We start from the raw sequence: 19,414 nt of genomic DNA on the forward strand, positions 1-19,414 counted from the left end.
CAGGGATGATGGCAAAATACGAGCAAAGAAATTTGGAACTACAGAGATGTTTTAGCAAATTCCAGATTATCTCCATAGTTCTGCATGCCACACAACCTGAATGAAAAATTCTATTTTTAAACATCTTCATAGCATTGCAAGAAAAGTACTCATTCTACTCTTTTACAAATAAATTTTTAAAACAAATACAGATAGCTGGATATAAAAGTCCACACTTGGTTCTTACTCAAAGATCATTAATAAACATGACAAAGTTTACCTGAGGTGATCATGTGAGCAAGCTTCTGCAAATACTGTTCGGAAAGACTTAAAATCATCAGATGAAAATCTTGCTGGATCAATCTTTTCTATACAAGTAAAGAAAGCTATAGCCATAGGTGTCAATGGGTTGAGGCTCAATGACGTTTCAGGTGGAGATAAAGGATCAATGTGAAGCACAGAGACTGAAAAAGTTCCAACAGCTAGTCTAAAAATAAGCTCAGGCCTGGATTCATCCATTGAAACAGATCTAGATGGGAGAGCTGAAATACATGTGTTGAAATTATACACATAAATTTTAATACTTAAATTCACATATCAAAACTATAAAACATTTACTCATATATTAGGTTTAAAAAACAGCTGACCATACAATAGCTAGAATGACATTAAATAATTAAGGTACAATAAACTGCTAACTTCCTATGTCTTACATCTAGTATACTTGATATTTGAAGTAGAAAAGAGTCCATTAAAATAGTAAATGTATGAAAAATGCTTTTTCGTTATTGAAAGTATACTGGAAAAATCAAAATTAATCAAAAGCTGCTAACCAAATTTTCTTTTGAGGTTTGTGTTTATTTCAATTAAATTTTGCAGAATAAAGGTAGAGGTGTACAGGTCGGTGGTAGAGCACTGGACTACCATGCATGGGACCCTAACCTTCATCTCCAGCACCACAAAAAAATTTTGATATTTGCAGAGTAAAAACTTGAGGTTTTATTTCAAGGAATATATAAACAGTGAAAGAAAAATTAGGAGGCTGGTGACATGGCTCAATGGTAGAGTGTTTGCCTGGCATTGTGAGGCCCTGGGTTAGATCCTTGACACCAAAAATAAATATATAATAATCAGATGGTTGAGGATCCTAAACTTTAATAATAATATGAAACTTACGTGATACTTTTCACTAACAATATCCAAGTATTTAAATACACAAAAGCTATGATGAATGAGCAACTATTCTAAAACACTTCACAGGGAATTGTTCAACAATTCATTTTCTTTCTAAACTTTGTTAAATGGCCTAAACCAAAAAAGGACCCCCAAAAAAAAAAAAAAAAAAAAAACCAAAAGACAGATGTAAGTAGAGTACATGCTTAACATATACAAGGCTCTGAGTTCAAATCCAGCACCAAAAATTTTTTTTAAATAAAATTGACATTTAAAAAAAAATAAAGTAGAATGACTAAAAAGAATTTTGTAATTTTTAATATTTCAAAAATTCCAGGAGGGCTGGGGTTGTAGCTCAGTGGTAGAATGCTTGCCTTGCACACTTGAGGCCCTGGGTTTGATCCTCAGCACCATATAAAAATAAATAAAAATAAAGATATGTGTCTATTTACAACTAAAAAAAAAGGTTCCATTGGAAACAAAGATTAACTCTCTTCCACTCACCAGCCTTCTGCAAAGATGTCTGGTGAACCAGGTTGGATGGAAATGCTGACCCCCTCACTGGCTGTTCTTTATGATGATCAAGGAACTCTCCCCATGTTGGCTGAAGCTATGAAAGATATTTTTTTAAAGAATATGAATAAAGTCCAAAATTTTAGAAGTAACTTTTTAAGAATAAAATAATAAAATAAATACTTTACCACAGTAGCACTTAATGGAGATCCTGCTGGGGTATTAGTGTATGTACTAGTTAGTGATAACTCCAGGTCCATATTTGGGGGATCCCCAAGGGGTGGAAGAGAAGAGAGACTATGGGACATGTCCATATCAGCCATGGAGAAGAAAACTTCTTCTTCTGGAGAGAATTAAACTTCATCACTTATAGCACAATTTCACCCACTTTGTATACTTTAAAGTGGGCTAATATACATTAATATAATCTTCTTCTGAAATATTGAGATACAGTGATGCTCCAAAATGTATATTACTTCCAATGGGGTATTTGAATCCAAGTTATTAATGGCATAGCAAAAACTCAATTGAATATTAATTAACGAAAGGTTATGCTTTCCTACTGAGTGGTTTTGTGAAGCTTTGTTTTGTTTGTTTTGTTGTTTTTAATACCCAGTATTTTACAAGGTATATTTTTAAAACATATGACAATTTAGAAGTTAAAAAAAAATCTACATGTTAAAATGTCATTAGCATACACAAGACCCTGGGTTCAATCTCCAACATAAATAAATAGTACAAATATATTGCCTTCTCTCTTTTCATATGCATATAGCTATTTCCTTTTAAAAAAAAAAGAATCAAATATATTATTGAGACTTCTATTTATGTTTCACTTCCATATTTTGGAGATTGTTGTACCCTTACGCAAATAAAGGTAGTTATGGCCAAAATTTAAGAAGGCTTTAATTTTTTATTCGGTTCAACATTCCATACTTTATTAATTATTACTATTTATGGTATTAGTGCTCATATATTCTAAAACACCTGTAAATGTAAAGTAAACTGGGTAATGATGATACTTAGATATAATTAATGGAAAGATTAATAAAGTTTCCTATTTAAAGAAATCTACTGTATATCATTATGTGAGCACATAATTTGACAAAATGTTTAATTACTCCCAATTTATCTTTTGTGTAAATCTACACTTTTATAAACTGACTTTACTCAAAAACATCATTTACAAGACAAAATCAAAATAAAAAAATAGCAACCATGTGCTGGCACATCACTATTAATACTATGGTTAGATAAACTTAAAAATTAAAATTTCTTAATGATATGGGTCTTTTGTTATTTCACTGCTAAACTCCTTTCACAAAAGCCAAAATTAAGTTTAATTTTACCTATGATGATTAAGTATGATTCTGGTGTCAACTGAGTTGCTTACCACGGCTAGAAGGTGTACGAGCCGTTTCTGTCTCATAAAAGCTTTGCTCTGAAGATACACCCACAGAAAGGGAATCTTTTCTCAAATAATACCGGTTTAATTCCATCTGAATTCGATACTCGTCTTCCTGCTGCATGGGTCGGTTTTTCCTATCTTTATTAGCTAACCCTATTTTGCTAGAATTTTCTACAAGTATACAAAAGGAAAGCAGAATAGTAATTAAATTCAAGGTTAAGTTATTTAAAGCATTTCTCTCCCAAATCCCATTTATCCAATACCAATGGCAACTTAAGACCATAAGGCAGTGCAAAACACCACTATTCAATATTAATCAGAAATCTAAATAAAAGTTGTAGGCAACTAACCAGGAATCAAAAAATCTTACCTCTAGTATATATTAGTTACTAAAAATATTTTAACATGTATGCTACTTACTGTGTTCAAGAATTACATTTTCTTCTTTGTATGAAGTACTATCCCAACCAAAGAAATCAGAACAATTTTGAAACAAGAATGTGACACATTCTGAATGCAAATATATGCCATGGTGGCACAATTCAAAAAGACACAATCGAATTAACTCTTTAGGACATGATACATCTTTAATTTACAATATATGTTAAATTTCATATATTCAAAATAATAAACTTTCTTAGGTGTATGTTATATATTTCAATTTAAAAGTTTCAGAGAACTAAAAATAATAACAACAGAATTATACTTGCCTGGTCCAGCAATAGCTGCTAACATATCCAAAAGCAAGTGTACCTGTCTTGGTGACAGGAATAGATGAATAGAGTCTATCTGTCCATCAACATCCAACTTAAAAAAATAAACAAACAAACCATTCAGGATGAATACTCTTTCAAAACCTCATCACCATAAATTTCAGTATATTTGAAGCACTGAGAGAAATATTTACTGCTAATCTTGAATTCCTTTACCTAAGAGTCTCTCTACTAATTCACACAAACCTAAAGGAAAAGACCTCAAAGCCACCAAGCAGTGTGCCTCTCAGATAGATGTCTACTGTGTTCCAACATCCATCCTCTCTTGGACATGAGTGGAAGCCACTGAAGGCATGTAAACAGAAGACAGTGCTTACATGGCCTTCCTTTCTCCTTCCAATTCTTGGCTCACTATTCTTTCTGAAAACAAAAGTTCCATCACACTCTTCCTGATCCTGGAGAATACTCAACAAAAGCAATCACTCTATTCTCTACACAGCCTTCTAAAAAGTTAAATATCCCACCTTATTTTTCATTCATCTCTTCTTAGTTTGAATAAGCTAATAAATAGCTTCTGGTATTTGTATACCATTTTGCAATTGATAAATAATACAATTAATAAAACACATTTACATTTGGAAAATGGCTTTTTGTCAAGAGAAAAACAAACTTCTTCTAATTGCACAAACAAAAAATAAATTACTATTGACTCTGATAAGTTTCCATGATCTAAGAATATAATATATTCCTTAAAAACAATAATTATCATTATCATTTATTTTGAGCATTGGTGCCTTTGTATATATTTTCTCTACTTACTACTGTTTGTATTACAGAGGAGGAAACAGGTTCACAAGATTAAGTGACTTGCAGAGCAAGATTTTAATGGAGGCTGACCCAGATAAAGAGCCCTCTCTCCTTTCATAGCATGACTCCCCCTGATACACACAGACTGTTTTAGGGGGCTCCTTACTGACCGTTGATACTCTAAGCCATGCCCTTGATTAAGGCTGGGGAGAGTGGCAAAACATACTTCTGATTATAGGCCAAATTCTTTAATGGTTTTTTAATATTTTCTTTGCATTGAAAGTATAATCTCTGATCTTTATTAGAATAGATAATCAAGAGTTGTGATTCTAATTTTTATAAAAATATTTTGTTATTAATAGATTCTGGGGGCTGGGGTTGTGGCTCAGCGGTAGAGCGCTTGCCTCACATATATGAAGCACTGGGTTTGATCCTCAGCACCACATAAAAATAAACAAAGGTATTTTAACAAAAAAAAATAGATTCTGAATTTGGCATACAAAAGACAAAGTACTTATTACTTTTGGAAATATAAAATAACCAAAAAATTTTTCAACACAGTGTAACACAGTAGGCTAAAACAAAATCTCTCTAAATCAATCCAGGCAGTCCTCTACTTTCATATATAATGCATTGCTGAAAACATACACTAAGATTGGAAATATGAAATATCAGACTTACTACTTGAGTGTATACTATTCTTGCAGAACTAAAAAAAATAGCATGAAACCTTTCTTTTTGTGTGATTAATTTCTTTTAGTTGTCAATGGACCTTTATTTTATTTATATGTGGTACTGAAAATTGAACCCTGTGACTCACAAATACTAGGCAAGTGCCCCAACACTGAGCCACAACCCCAACCCATGAAACCTTTCTTAACATTTTGAATGCACAGTTAAAAAGTTTAAGTTTAGGGCTGGGGATGTGGCTCAAGCGGTAGCGTGTTCGCCTCGAGTGCGTGCGGCCCAGGTTCGATCCTCAGCACCACATACAAACAGAGATGTTGTGTCCGCCGAAAACTAAAAAATAAATATTAAAAGAAAATTCTTTCTTTCTCATTCTCTCTCTCTCACTCTCTCTTTAAAAAAAAAAAAAAAGTTTAATGAACACTGGAAAGAGACTAAAGACCTAACACTTTGAGCACATCTTGTAAAGCTACGCCTTGTCTACTCTGTATTAAGGTTATAAGATCTATGCTTCTCAATGCTAATTTCCAGAACTCTTTTTTTCCCATTTAGCACTCATTTTCATTAAATAAACACAAAATGTATTTCACGTACCCAACTTATTACACAAAAGTTATTAAAGAGACAAGGATTATAGTATCTCTAATACCAAATATTTGCTGGTACACAATGCTGCCACACAAAATTTCCAGGTGTCCATTTGTCACCTAATACACAAACTCTAAAAGTATCATATGACAAAAACTTATACATATCAATACATAATATTAAAAACTTTGGGTGTGTACAAAGATCAAAAACATAAATATTGAGAATGATATATATTTGATCAAAATTGAACTATAAAAGTTATTGTTATAGTTTTTCCTTCTTAAAGAAATGATAAATACATTCCCTAAAGACACTGATGTGCTGGTATCCCAAGGATATTGCCACAGCAGGGGAGCTCCCATGGGGCTTACACACACCTACAATTATCCACTCCCTAAGGAGCCTCTCATGTTATTTCAGGAAGACAGTTGAAGACCTAGTGAAAGAATTTTACACCATCTTGAGGTAGGACAAGTCAGTAAACGAGGAAGAGAACAATAATCAGAAATAGAACTGTCTTCATTCTAATTCTAGATTTCCTCCTCCAACATGAGTCAAACATCCCAATCCAAGAAAAGATTTGAGGATTCCTCAATACACTGAAAATTTTTCTATGTATATTTACAAGCATTCAGTGTGTCCCTCTTCTATATTCCCATAGTAATATCCATACCCCTTAATGTATCTTTCATTGTCTTTATACAAAGTCTTCAAAAAGCTACAAAAAATAATAAGTGAATATCTTTTCATAAATATTGCACAAATATTGCACAACTATAAAAAGTCATTCCATTCAAAATATGGATGGACATTTCTACAGTCAACTTGCTTTTCAAATCTCTTTTCCTTTTTAACATCTTAATTTTATGACAATAGAAAGACACTATTATATAATTAAATCTAGTTATCTTAATCAATGAAACCATGCTTTTGGTTTTGGACTGTTAGAACAGGAAGAGTGAGTGTAGGAGGCAACTCTTCATAAAACCTGACTTGCATAAGAGTAAGGCCAAGTCAGTCCTCACTTTAATTTTGTGACCCCAAACACCAGGTCCAAGTGAGAATAAAATGCTGATTCCCAAACTGCAGATACCTTTGTTACAGGGTAATCTACAGTAACCAACCAGAGGCTCAGTGTATAGATTAAAGAATACTTTTAATTTTATTAGAGAAAATAAACACTGACCTTAGCTCCAGGAAGTACTTCATTCTGTTTCAACGTGAGACTCAACTCCAACCTACCAATTAATCCACCAATCTGCACTGGGTCAGAGGGCGCTATCTCTGGTAAATTTCTAGTTAGTTGTGGGTGTGGCTCATAAACAATTTTGGGGTTCCAGCTAGGTGACAGCTTTGGCTCATTTTCCTAAAATAACGCAATAAGAATAAAGGAACTATTTAAAAAGCTTAGTGTAAATAAACTGGAATGCAAAAAATAAATGTCAACTTAAGAATAAAATATTTGGCATGCAAAACTATATTGTTACAATGGATAAACTATATCTGGTAGCTAAAATAAAACAGTACTACATTGGGCTAGTAATGAAAACACAACATGGAAAGGACTTCATGAAGAAAGCATAATATCTGCTCAATTTAGAAAGAAAAACCTAACAGACACTATAATTAAGAATACCCAATTTGGGAAATAATGTAAAGGGTAAATAATGGAATGACTAATATTTTCAGCAATATGTTCATTCTGTGAGATAAATTTGAATATTGCTTAATTTCCAGTTTATATTGTAAAAGGATTATATACTAATGAGCCATTCTGCCCCAATAATTCTGCCAACATTTCTCTGTCAAACTAACACATAGCAAACTAGCTTAAAAAAAGTGGGGAGGGCATTAATTAAAAGTACAAGTATATTTAAATATCTGAAATACATATTGCCATATTGAATATTTGTGTTAACTTGCAAATCAGATGAAGACTTAGCCCATACTATACATCCTAGAAAAATTTAACAGTCCTCATTTAAACCTTTGAGAAATCTATGATCAAGTTTAGGATTGTTCTGTTTCTCTTACCACTGGTGCAGTCGAACACACCGGGGAAGATTTTGCTGATGCAGAAAACTCATCCCAAAAGAGAGACACTCCAGAGAGCTGAAGTAACTTGTGAGCAAAAGCTGTGGGCTGATGTACATTAATTCCTGAGGATTCGTCAGCAGTTTCATCGCAGTATACAGTTCTAAAAATTAAAAACAAAAAGATTATTTGAACAAAACTCCTGGGACAACTTATTTGCAATAATAAAAAAATGGAGAGCTTTTAAGTTAAAGAGACTTTTCAGGTGTTAGCATTTCTTAGAATGTACCTATAATAATGCCTATAAAATAGGTCAGAATGATCACACTTCAGTAAATATTTCCCAGAGACCTTAAACTCCAAGAAAAATAACTTTATAAGACTCTTAAATTGAAGGAAAAAATTAATAACTTCCTAAAGTTAGCTTCAAGGAAAACAATTCCTGTACTCCTTCCCAAAATATCTCTTGGTAACAGTGAGACAGCATTTGGCTTCAAGTCACAAGTCTGAAAATGACATTTCTTGAATTCTTGTGTGACCAATCTTCATTTTAAAGAAGATAAAGTATGTGGTTCCAAATGCATGAGATATTACAAACAGTTTTAATATGCCACCTAAGGCAATGCCCCCTATTTTCAAAGATCATTAACAATAATTGTTTAACAACAGATGTATTTTTGAGAAAAACAGAAACCATAGTACATCTCTTTAAACCCTGGAAAAGGACCCCAATAGATAAATATACAAAGGGTCTTTGGGGCCAGGAGTCTTGGCACACACCTGTAATTCCAGTGGCTCAGGAGGCTGAGGCAGGAGGATAGAGTTCAAAGCCAACCTCAACAACTTAGTGAAGCCCTAAGCAAATCAACGAGGCCCTGTCTCTAAATAAAACATAAAAGGAGCTGGGGATATGGCTCAGTAGTTAAGTTACCTGAGTTCAATCCCCAGTACAAAAAAAAAAGTGTCTTTGGGGCTTGGTGTACATACCTCATCCTGCTCATTTCTCTTAGCAAGTTGTACAGCACCAACACTGGTGAAGATATGACTTCACATCAACACTCAGATGTACATACGTAAATAAATTTGCTTTCAAGCTTTTATGGGGTGCTACCAAGTGGGTACACAGAAAATTAAAAGCAGCATGTTTATATCTTTTTAAGTAAATCAATATTATAGATATTTGCCTGAAACTAATGCTTATAGAATTCTCCAAAGAAACAGTGCCTTCCTTCCCCCTCTCTCAATCAAGCAGCACTAAGATTAAGCACAGCAAAGCCAGTCCTTCACATTAATGAAACCCACCTACATATTGCATTGCTCCACAAAAAAAAACGCAAACTCACAAGACAGCCTGAAATTTAGTAGCACTCCAATACTTGTAGCTTTGATTTGATAACTAAAAGAAAACTACTTGCTTTAAATTTAACATAGTAATTTCAATAATGGAATTAGAATCTAACTTGGAGAACAGCACTTTACTCCAATGTTATGTAGTATTTTAATTTAATATCATCACCTCTAGTCTCCAAAAGCATCCTGAATTTATTTTTTTAATTTTTGCAGTATTAGGAATTGAACCAAGGGACTCACACATGCTAGATAAGCTCTCTTCCACTGAGTCACATTCCCAGCCCAGCATTTTGAAATGTAATGTGAGAGTTAGAATACAGTTATTTTCAAATTCTTAAAAATTCTTACCTTTCTATTCGAATTTCAAGGGCTGTTCCAGTTTTGGAATTTTCTGGCACATGTTCAATTCTCAAAACAGTGTCTATAAAAGTGACTTTTACTCTTCTTAGTACTAGAATAAACAATTAATCATTAATGGAAGAACCATATATCTACTAAATAAAAAGTTCTAATAAAAGAAAAAATACTTGTTTGATAACAACTTACAAAATAAAAAAGCCAGATTTCTTTCCATTAAAAGTCCCAAATTCTGAGTTTTAAAATAGATATTACACTTACTGAACACGTACCCAAGCTACTGTTCAATAGATACTTAGAACAGTCACTAACACTGTCTGTTGAACTCCAATCACATCATTTTGCAAATGTAATAAATCAAACAAATGAGAGACTAGGGAAATAATTGCAATTAAATGAAATAACCCCAATTGTAAAGTTCTGAAATGAGAACATTAATTCTTTTAAAAAACACTCCAAGAGGGCTGCCTTACACAAGACTTAAGTTATTAAGGTACTAAATTGCTAAATAAAATTTGAATTTTTAGAGATGATCAATAATGTCAAACCTGTTTCGATGGTTTCAGCAAATTTTTCAAGCCCTTCAAAAGGCTGGGATCCTTCTCCTTGTTCATCTGTTAATTTTTGGCTAAGACATTCTTTTGCCAGTTGCATACTGCTGGTCATGAAACTTGACCAATACATAGGCTCAGAACCAGTTGCTACAGAAAATAAAGATTAATCCATAATTTCTCAAAATTTCAACAATGCCATTTCTTTGAATTTTCCACTTTTTTATTGCTGCATTATAGTTGTACATAATGATGAGATTTGTTGCTACATATTTGTACATGCATACAGTGTAACAATACAATTTGATCAATGTCATACTACCCTAATACTTCCCCCTCCCCCATTTCTTAAAATTAACATATTTCAAGTAGATTTATTATTAATATATAGTTATTAAGTTTGCATTTATGACACTTATTTTAAAGTCAATTAATGAGTTCAGGGAGGCTTTGAAAAAACAATCATTTTTTTCTAGTTCCGATGTATTGTGCAGATCTGTTATTGTAGCCTCAACTCAAATAGATTTTTAACACTAGGGTGTTACACAGGGAAACAATATTCTAGAAATTACTCTTGAGATTTAAATACCACCTTACAAAAGCAGATCACATGAAAAATTCCAGCGATATGTGATTTCACTATATATTTTACTTTTAGAAAATATTAATTCATACACTCATTCAACAAGAATTATTCTTGTACATGTATGTTACTGTTCTAAATACTACACAGCAGGGTTCAATGAACTTTCTCTTTTCTTTTTTTTTTTTTTGTTTCTGGAGATTACTGGGGGTGATTTAGATTTTATTTGAGATAGGGTCTCAAGTTGCTGAGGCTGGCCTCTTCTGCCTGAGCTTCCTAGTGCTGGAATTACAGGTGTGTACCACTACACCCATCGAGAGGCAATTAATTTTCTATAAAGGGTGAGATATTGAATATTTTAGGCTTTGTGGGCAATATGTTCTCTATCACAACTCTCCTACAATAGTGCTAAAGTAGAAAGTAAATAAAAAAGGCATGGCTGTGTTTCCATAAAATTTTATTTATAAAAACAGTTAACAAGCTGGGATCAGTGGTGCACACCTGTTTTCCCAGTGGCTCCGGAGGCTGAGACAGGAGAATTGCAAGTTCAAAGCCAGCCTAAGCAACGGAGAGGTGCTAAGCAACTCAGTGAGACCCTGTCTCTAAATAAAATACAAAAATAGGGCTGGGGATGTGGCTCAGTGGTCAAGTGTCCCCGAGTTCAATCCCCAGTACCAAAAAAAAAAGGTAACAGGCTTGATTTATCTTGTAGGCCAGAGTTTGCTAACCTGCTATAGAGCATAGAAAAATGAATTACGAATTGCCCTCGGAATGCTTACAAGTAGTAGAAGAAATACAGCATGGCTAAGAAGAATTAATAGAAGACTACTAAGAGTCAAATGAAAACATCATAAAAGCCAAGAGAAGAATCATCTCCTAGCTGAGGGGATCAACAGGAAATCTGGCAGAGGTGGCAGATGATATAACTTTGGAAATTAGCATAAGTGTAGGTAACACAAAGGAACATCTTTTGCGGAGGAAACAAATGAACTGTAAAATATTCTTTCCAGATTTTCCCTCCTAAGAAAATTCCATCATACCTCCTTAGGTATTCAAAATAAATGAAGATTACTAGAAAAATTACTGCTTTCCAAAATGGAATTTACAAGTCCTCTTAATGGAATATTTTAAAAGGAAAAAATATTTTAAAGTTTGACTTTTCATAGGGAAGTATTATATATACCCATCATAGTTAAAATAGAGAATATTCTGATAAATTAACTATCAGATTATTAAAGAGGATATACATGATTATACTATCAATTTTCAAAATACAGGTCACTATAATTCTACTAAGCAAAATTTAAACTTTGGAGTTTCATACAGTATAGGATTAAAATTTTTATCACTGCATACTTTTCCTCTAAATTTATCAATCCTATTTTTTTTCTACATTTATAAGTAGACATTCTCAAGAAGAGCATTCCCTTCTCCCTGCTCACCTTATTTATATCAGAATAGCTTTGAGTACTCTTCCTTGTTAAGTGGCAATACTTTGAATCTTTAAAACTTTAGATAATAAGTAACAAATAATTACATAAACCAAAGTATATGTACACTGAAGTTTCTGTGAGTAAACAGGGAAAGAAACAACTCTTAGAATTTTCATCACACACATCCTACAAAGAACCAAATCCTAATATTTTATCAACTGAAATTTTTACAAAATCAAAGAAAATCAATAAATCAATCAGGCTACTTTCTCAATCTCTGTAGGGTAAAAATAGAAGCAAATAAAACAGGAACACATAACAACCTACCTAGACGAGGTCTAGGTCGGAAGACCATTTCTAACCCTTTTACTTCCAGTGCACAATTGTCCTGTAGCAAGGAGCCCCACGGAACTGACAGAGAAATCGACTGAATAAATCCTTCGGTGACTTCTAAAGGTGCATCTGCTGACTCCAGGATTTCATTGAGACACTAAAGAGAAAAACCAAATTCATTTTGAAATCACACAAAGAACATAAAATTAACTTTTTCAAAGATATGAATATGCCCATACCTGTGAATAAGCACAGAAAAGAAAGCAGAGACCAAGTTAAAAGGTGATTTGGTTTTCATTAAGATGTACACAACACCCAAGAGACTTTGTTAAAGAATGAGGAGTTGCATGACAGAGGAAATAGATGGCTCTTTTAAGCACATGACAGAAGCTAACCTGGAGCTAACTAACAGCAGGCCTCCAGAGAAAGTTTGATTTTTAAGCTGAGACCAGAGGCTCAAAGTTAACCAGCAAAGTAACACACGCAGAGGCAACTGTATGTAGAAGCAGGGCCAGTAATGTATTTTCTGGTCTTTCCTATCTTATGCTTTTATTTATTTTGACACGACAATCCCAGTAACTCCAAAAACTAAATTATATTGCTACTGTAAAATTCCTCAATTCTTATTTACTATATCAGTATTTCTCAAGTTTATATCTATTTTAAAATTTAGAATGAAATTTATGCTGGGGCGTACTGAATTCTAGGTTTAAGTGTATTCGACTAAGGATACATGAATTAATTAGAGTATAGGGAGAAACAACCCATCCATATTCATTTTGAAGGTTATCTAAGCATGAGGCTATAGATAGTTCAGCCAATGGTGTACACTAAGCATAAGGATACATTACCGTAACAGGTACACCTCTATTCCCATTTTGGAATTATAACTTCCTTTGGCTTCCGTGACACTTCACTCTGTCTTTTTTCCAACCCTTTGCCACTTAAAATGTTGGTATTTTATCTTCAGCCATATCTCTCAACCTAATGCACCTACTTTGCATCTATTTCCAGTTTCAGTGACTACTGACTCCCTCTGGTGCTCCAGTCTTTATCAACTCCAATTTTCCTCTATGCCTCCTGTCATCTCTACTTGAATATTTCAAAGCCCCCTCAAAATTCTTCATGGTAAAACTTAAACTTACTCCAATCTCAAGTTCCTCCTTCATTCCCCACCCCCATGTAAGACAAAAAAACTAAGTTCAAAACTGCTTGTTTCATATATTATTTCCATAATTAAAAATTTGAAATTTGTATGCCATATTGTTCTCTCTGGAAGAGATAGGATTAGGTACTATTACTTCATACTTTATATATTTCTTTTCTGTTTTTTTCTTTACAATAAACATATTAGTGTTATAATTAAAATGAACAATTAAAAATACATCAAACATTTTAAGTGTACATAAACAGTGACTTAGCCTTTGCAAATGGGAATCTGTCAACATTAGACAACCATTTAAGAAAATGGATTTGAGGAATTCTTTTCTCAGTACAAACCAAAATTTCTGTCCCAATTTTGTGGCTACTTAAAATTTCTAATATAATGCTTCAGAAAATTTTATTACAACACTGAAGAATAATACTAAAAAGAAAATGTGTCAGATGTTAACAAAGTAGTTCAAGAATTTACACTGTACTACCTAGCTGCAATTTGCCTAGTTACATGTTTAAATAGGTTGCACTTACAGTCTTATGTGCACTTGGGCAAAAATCCCTTATGTCTGTCTTGTTTCATAAGGTACTTTGAAATTCAACCTATACAAATCCAAAGTTTACTCTACACTATGAACAGAACAAACTTCTAAACCTAACTTGGTCAAATTGACCCCTTGTTGTGTAGTCTGGTGACATTTTCCCCATTAGTTCACTAAAGTACTTCCATGTGATTCAAAAATTCTTAAAGTAAAAGTAGAACCACCTGAAATTCTCAGCAAATAAATGCCCTCCTGTAGATTTCCTTAAGGCTCTTCTGTTTAAAGCCATTTTGCTTTCTGTTATCATCAATGAGTTTCATGCATATATTTTTTTTTAAAAAGGCCACACTCCAGTTTCTACTATAGCATTTGGCAAATAATGGTAATAATATTTCTAGAACTGAAAACAATTTTATTATATATACCAATAAGACATAAATATCAAAGCAAACAAATTATTAAATTGAACTTAAAAGACTTTGGTGTACTGAGTTGCTAATATCTATCTACTTGTACCACACTGAATTCCTATGAGAAAAGGGTCTTCGTTTAGTTCACTATTAGATCTCTAAGCCTCTCACAATAGCAGATGCATTTAATTCATTCATGGAAGAACTTCCATTTAAAAAATTAAAGTCATATTCTTAAAGGGTTTGGAGTGGGAGTCTTAAATCCAACCTCCTACCAAGCAGATTTCCTCTATGTTTTGCCCTCTTCTAGAGACAAGGAACTCATGAAACTATCAAACAGCCCATTCCAACTACGGAGCCATTCCAAACCCCTTGCTCTTCTTCCCCCTCCCACCAGGAACTGTTTAAAGTACTTCTCTCCAAAGTGGGGTATATATATATATGGAAGTGTAAAAGATGATTCATAGGGATGTAAGAAGAAAATCAGATATTCTACATTAAATGTCTCAATGGTTATATTACAAAGTTGTACTACAAGTTAATATATAAATAGGCATTAGTACTCTTATTCAGATCTGTACAGAGCTGACCAGCAGTTCCACAACAGAGAAGAGTTAAGAGCAGTGTCCTCAAGTGAACATTCCATTTCAGCATACTGAAACTTACTTAGGCTTACATTCTATATACTAAAAACAGATCTTTAAATGGTGGAATCTTTGTAAAGAGAGAGTGTGTGAAAATAACTTTCTGGTTTCCTGATTTTTCTTTTCATCAAGTTCTTAAAAGCTGAGTTTTGCAATAAGCAGTTCCCTTTTCCACAGTGTAAGTAGTTCTAAATATGCCAAACATTTATATGATGATAAACAGCTACCGTTAGTACATGCTACCTTCAGGTCCCAAAAATACAATATATTTAATCTGTCTTTTGAAAATAAAAAAAATATTTTAATAGTGAAAAAGAAAATAACGCCTTTTCAAAGGATACCTATACTATAAAGAGGGTATACTTCTTAAAACTATATTTGGAAATGTTTCCATTGTTCCATGATTTTATTGTTGAAAACAATGACTTTTTAAAAACACTGTCTATTTAAACACAGTCTGTTTTTAGAAGACATTATCTACACAGGTTACAAAAGGTTTAAAAATATGGAAAGACTATCCCAACCAACCTAAAAGTCTTCTGAACAAAAAGTTTAGGGAGAAAAAAAAAATCTAATTTTTTATTCTGCAGCACTTTCCAATGAATTAACAAGAATAACTAATCAAGATCAGGGAAGAAGGGACTGTCACTGCCAATCTCAACAAAATTCTATGCATAAATTAGTTAAGAATTAAAACATTAAAAAAAAAAAAAAGAAGAATTGAACCATTAGCCGGGCATCATGCACACACCTGTAATCCCTGGGACTCCACAGGCTGAGGCAGATCAAAAGTTCAAGGCCAGCTTCAGCAACTTACTGAGACCCTGAGCAACTTAATGAGACCCTATCCCAAATAAAAACAAAAGGACTGGGGATGTAGTAAAGTGCCCTGGAGTTGAATTCCTAGTATTTAAAAAAAAAAAATAATAATAATGTAGCCAATGATGCATTCTTCCATTAGGATTTTTGAATCTTTGTAGGTATCATTTTTTCAGTTATAAAAGTCAGTAAAAGCAAGTATCAAAAGCAACTGAATTTGTAAACAGAATTTTGAATAGTTATAGCTAAGTATCACACTAAAATAAATAAACAGCAGCAAATATTACTGGAAACTTTGACAGTAGCATTTTAGTTGGCATAACCCTTACAAGAACACAACAATCCTCAAATTAAGTCTAGTCATAAATTATTTTGCCAATGATCCTGAAGTCAATGTATAAAATTCAAATATCATCATTTGATTTCCCATAAGGATAAAATAAAACCACAGAAATGAAAAAGCCTAGAACACTGCCTGACATAAATAGGTGCTCAATAAACATTAATTGGCTTCCTTTTTTATTTGTTCTTTTTAGATGTGCATGACAATATATTTTGACATATTATGCATACATGGAGTATAACTTCCCATTATTGTGGTTGTACATGATGTGGAGTTTCACTGGTCATGTACTCTTATAAAAACATAGGAAAGTTAAGTCCGAATCATTCTACTGTCTTTCTTTCTATTTCCCCACCCTTCCCTTCATTCCCTTTTATCTAATCCAGTGAACTTCTATTCTTCCATTCCACCCCTCCCCCTTATTGTGCGTTAACATCCACAAATCAGACAGAACATTCAGCCTTTGGTTTTTTGGAACTGGCTTATTTCACTTAGCATGATAGTCTCCATTTCCATCCATTTAGTGGCAAATGCCATCATTTCATTCTTCTTTATGGCTAAATAATATTCCATTGTGTATATATATCATATTTTATTTATCCATTCACCTGCTGAAGGGCATCTAGGTTGATTCCATAGCTTGGCTATTGTGAATTGAGCTGCTATAAACATGGATGTGGCTGCATTACTGTAGTACGCTAATTTGAAGTCCTCTGGGTATATTCCAAGGAGTGGAATAACTGGGTCAAATGGTGGTTCCATTACAAGTTTTCTGAGGAATCTTCATATTGCTTTCTAGAGTGGTTGCATCAATTGCACTCCCACCATTAATGTATGAGTGTACCTTCCCCCCCCACCCCGACATCCTCGCTAACATTTATTGTTATTTGTATTCTTGATAATACAAAAAGTGAGATGGAGTGGAGTGAGATGGAATCTCAGTGTAGTTTTGTGTTTCTCGAATTGCTAGAGAAGTTGAACAGTTTTCATATATTTGTGACGATTCGTATTTCTTCTGTGAAGCACCTGTTCAGCTCCCTTGTTAACTGGATTCCTCATAAACTATGTGATGTAATAAAATTAAAAAAAAGCATAGGCTTAGGAACTAGATTTTAATTCTCACTGTAACACCTGCTAGCTATGTGACTTGAGCAAATTATTTAACTCCTTCTATAAAATGGAAATAATACCTATCTTTTGGATATGAAGACATTAAAGAATAATGCATATTAGTCACTCCTCTTACTAAAGACATGTGATAAATGTCCAGGACTGGGGATAAAGTTCACTTGTAGAAAACTTACCTAGCATGTGAGAGGCCCTGGGTTGATCCCAACACACTAAAATAAAATGCCCAACCCTCCTCCTTCAAGATTCTCCATTCCAAATGTACCAAAAATATAGAATGATGGGTTGCTGAATTCAAAAATAACTATCAGAATTTCTACCTTTTGGTAAGAATTGCATTTATACTATAGAAGTACAATATGACGTATTGACCTCAGGTAAATTCTACCTCCACTATCACTTGGCTAATTTTGGCAACCTGGACAACCCTGGTGTAGGACTAAGTCTTTTTGCTACTCAAACTAGGGCTCTTTAAACTAATTTAAGACTCTAGCTTAAGTCACCTACTTACTGATACAATTATATGCTTACTCATACTCCTTAGCACAAATTAATAATAGAGTCCTAATAAGCTGTTACCATAATTGAAGCTTTTCTATGGCAAAGGGGAGAAGCCACTCTAACCTTGTCCAACTGAAGGCCAAACAGACTTTTTATGTAAAATACTACGCGTCCCACCCACAGGTGCCCACACAACGGCAGGTGGTGAGTCGGATACACCTGAAAAGCCTTAAGGCATAATGAGTCAACTCACAGCCTCTGGGCGACAAGTGTAAATCAGACTATAAAAATGTCTGAATCGCAACTTCAGCGCTTTCGCAACGCCTGCTTTTACGTTTGCGACGTGAAGTCCACAGGCGTAACAACTGTGGCACTACCAGGGTCACTCGGCCACTCACCACCTGGCTACACACGCTGGCCTTGAAAACACGTAATCAAGCGACGCAGGCAAAGCGGCACAGGAAGCCTCCACCCGACTTTCTTCCAAATGGCAAAGGCTTCGGAGAAAACCAGGCAAGCGCGGCGTGCACGCAGCCACCCCCAAATAACCAACCGGGGTCCCGACATCCCAACGGTCCCTTCATCTTTCATCATTCCGGAATGTCACCCAACGACAGGTCGGTCGGCCACGGGCCCTCCACCCCACAGCCAGGGCTGGCCACCTCGCTCCCGGGCCCCGGCCTGCCCCAGGGCCCCCACGGCCCGGATTCGCGAGTCCCACGGTGTAGACGCCTTGACAGCTGTTAAGTTTCTGGAACACGTGATTCTGGGGACGGATCTCGCAGCCAACAGACTAACCACCACACTTGACACAATTCCCCCGAGCCCCGCCACACCTGGGTCCAAACAGCCCCAAGCAGGGAGCGACGTGCCAACCCCGAGGACGCTCGTCCAGTCGCCCGAGGACCGGGAGCGAGTCCCGCCCGGCGGGCCGCGCTTACCCATTTGTCCAGAGGGACCTGGGCGAGGGAGCCGGTGCCCTGGTAGAGGTCCAGGCTGAGCTGCTCCAGGCTCAGCTTCTCCTGCAGGAAGTGGCCCAGGTACCTCTGCAGGAGGTACCGACAGGCCCTCTTCTTGATGGACTCCGAAAACGGCCACGGCATGGTGAGGGCTGGCAGCTGGCCGCGGGGGCTGCGGGCGGCGGCTCCGGCCTCGCGCCCAGGCTCCGGCTCCGAGGCCGGCGGCACCTCGGATCGCAGCCGGCGGGCCCAGGCCGCGGCGGGTCTGAAGCGCTGGACGGCTCCTGCATGCCCGCTCGGCGCCACCGTCCCTCAGGGCGACCCCATCACCCGCGCCGCACCGCTCGCGCTAGGCCCGGCGGGACCAGGCGCGTGAGGAGTCGCCGGCGGTCGCTCCAGGC

At 35.3% G+C, this 19,414-nt stretch overlaps 2 protein-coding genes across 7 annotated transcripts in view; one reads left to right on the plus strand and one right to left on the minus strand.

The window, feature by feature from the left end:
• Positions 1 to 19,408, minus strand: part of Atg2b (autophagy related 2B) — a 64,115-nt gene extending 44,707 nt beyond the window's left edge. For 3 of the 5 annotated variants that reach the window (XR_007345971.1, XR_007345972.1, XM_015495390.2), the window contains exons 1-11: positions 18,996 to 19,408; positions 12,507 to 12,669; positions 10,161 to 10,313; positions 9,604 to 9,706; positions 7,906 to 8,068; positions 7,058 to 7,237; positions 3,784 to 3,880; positions 3,059 to 3,244; positions 1,854 to 2,008; positions 1,657 to 1,762; positions 260 to 521 (exon numbers count right to left, since the gene is read on the minus strand). Coding sequence is in view for 3 of the 5 variants with exons in the window: in XM_015495390.2 (XP_015350876.1) it covers positions 260 to 521; positions 1,657 to 1,762; positions 1,854 to 2,008; positions 3,059 to 3,244; positions 3,784 to 3,880; positions 7,058 to 7,237; positions 7,906 to 8,068; positions 9,604 to 9,706; positions 10,161 to 10,313; positions 12,507 to 12,669; positions 18,996 to 19,157 (1,730 nt within the window). In the remaining 2 variants the exon portion in view is untranslated. The remainder of the gene's footprint in view (positions 1 to 259; positions 522 to 1,656; positions 1,763 to 1,853; positions 2,009 to 3,058; positions 3,245 to 3,783; positions 3,881 to 7,057; positions 7,238 to 7,905; positions 8,069 to 9,603; positions 9,707 to 10,160; positions 10,314 to 12,506; positions 12,670 to 18,995) is intronic. The other 2 variants (XM_048799294.1, XM_048799295.1) reach the window with 2 other exon arrangements.
• The window catches only part of LOC107150371 (GSK3B interacting protein), an 18,890-nt gene continuing 17,938 nt past the window's right edge, over positions 18,463 to 19,414 (plus strand). Inside the window, exon 1 of one of the 2 annotated variants that reach the window (XM_015495369.2) lies at positions 18,463 to 18,671. In XM_015495369.2, coding sequence (XP_015350855.1) covers positions 18,655 to 18,671 — 17 coding nt within the window. In that variant the 5' untranslated portion in view covers positions 18,463 to 18,654. The remainder of the gene's footprint in view (positions 18,672 to 19,414) is intronic. The other variant, XM_015495377.2, reaches the window with a different exon arrangement.

The sequence above is a fragment of the Marmota marmota genome, unplaced genomic scaffold, assembly GCF_001458135.2.
Source record: "Marmota marmota marmota unplaced genomic scaffold, marMar, whole genome shotgun sequence".
In the NCBI taxonomy this organism is placed as follows: Eukaryota; Metazoa; Chordata; class Mammalia; order Rodentia; family Sciuridae; genus Marmota; species Marmota marmota.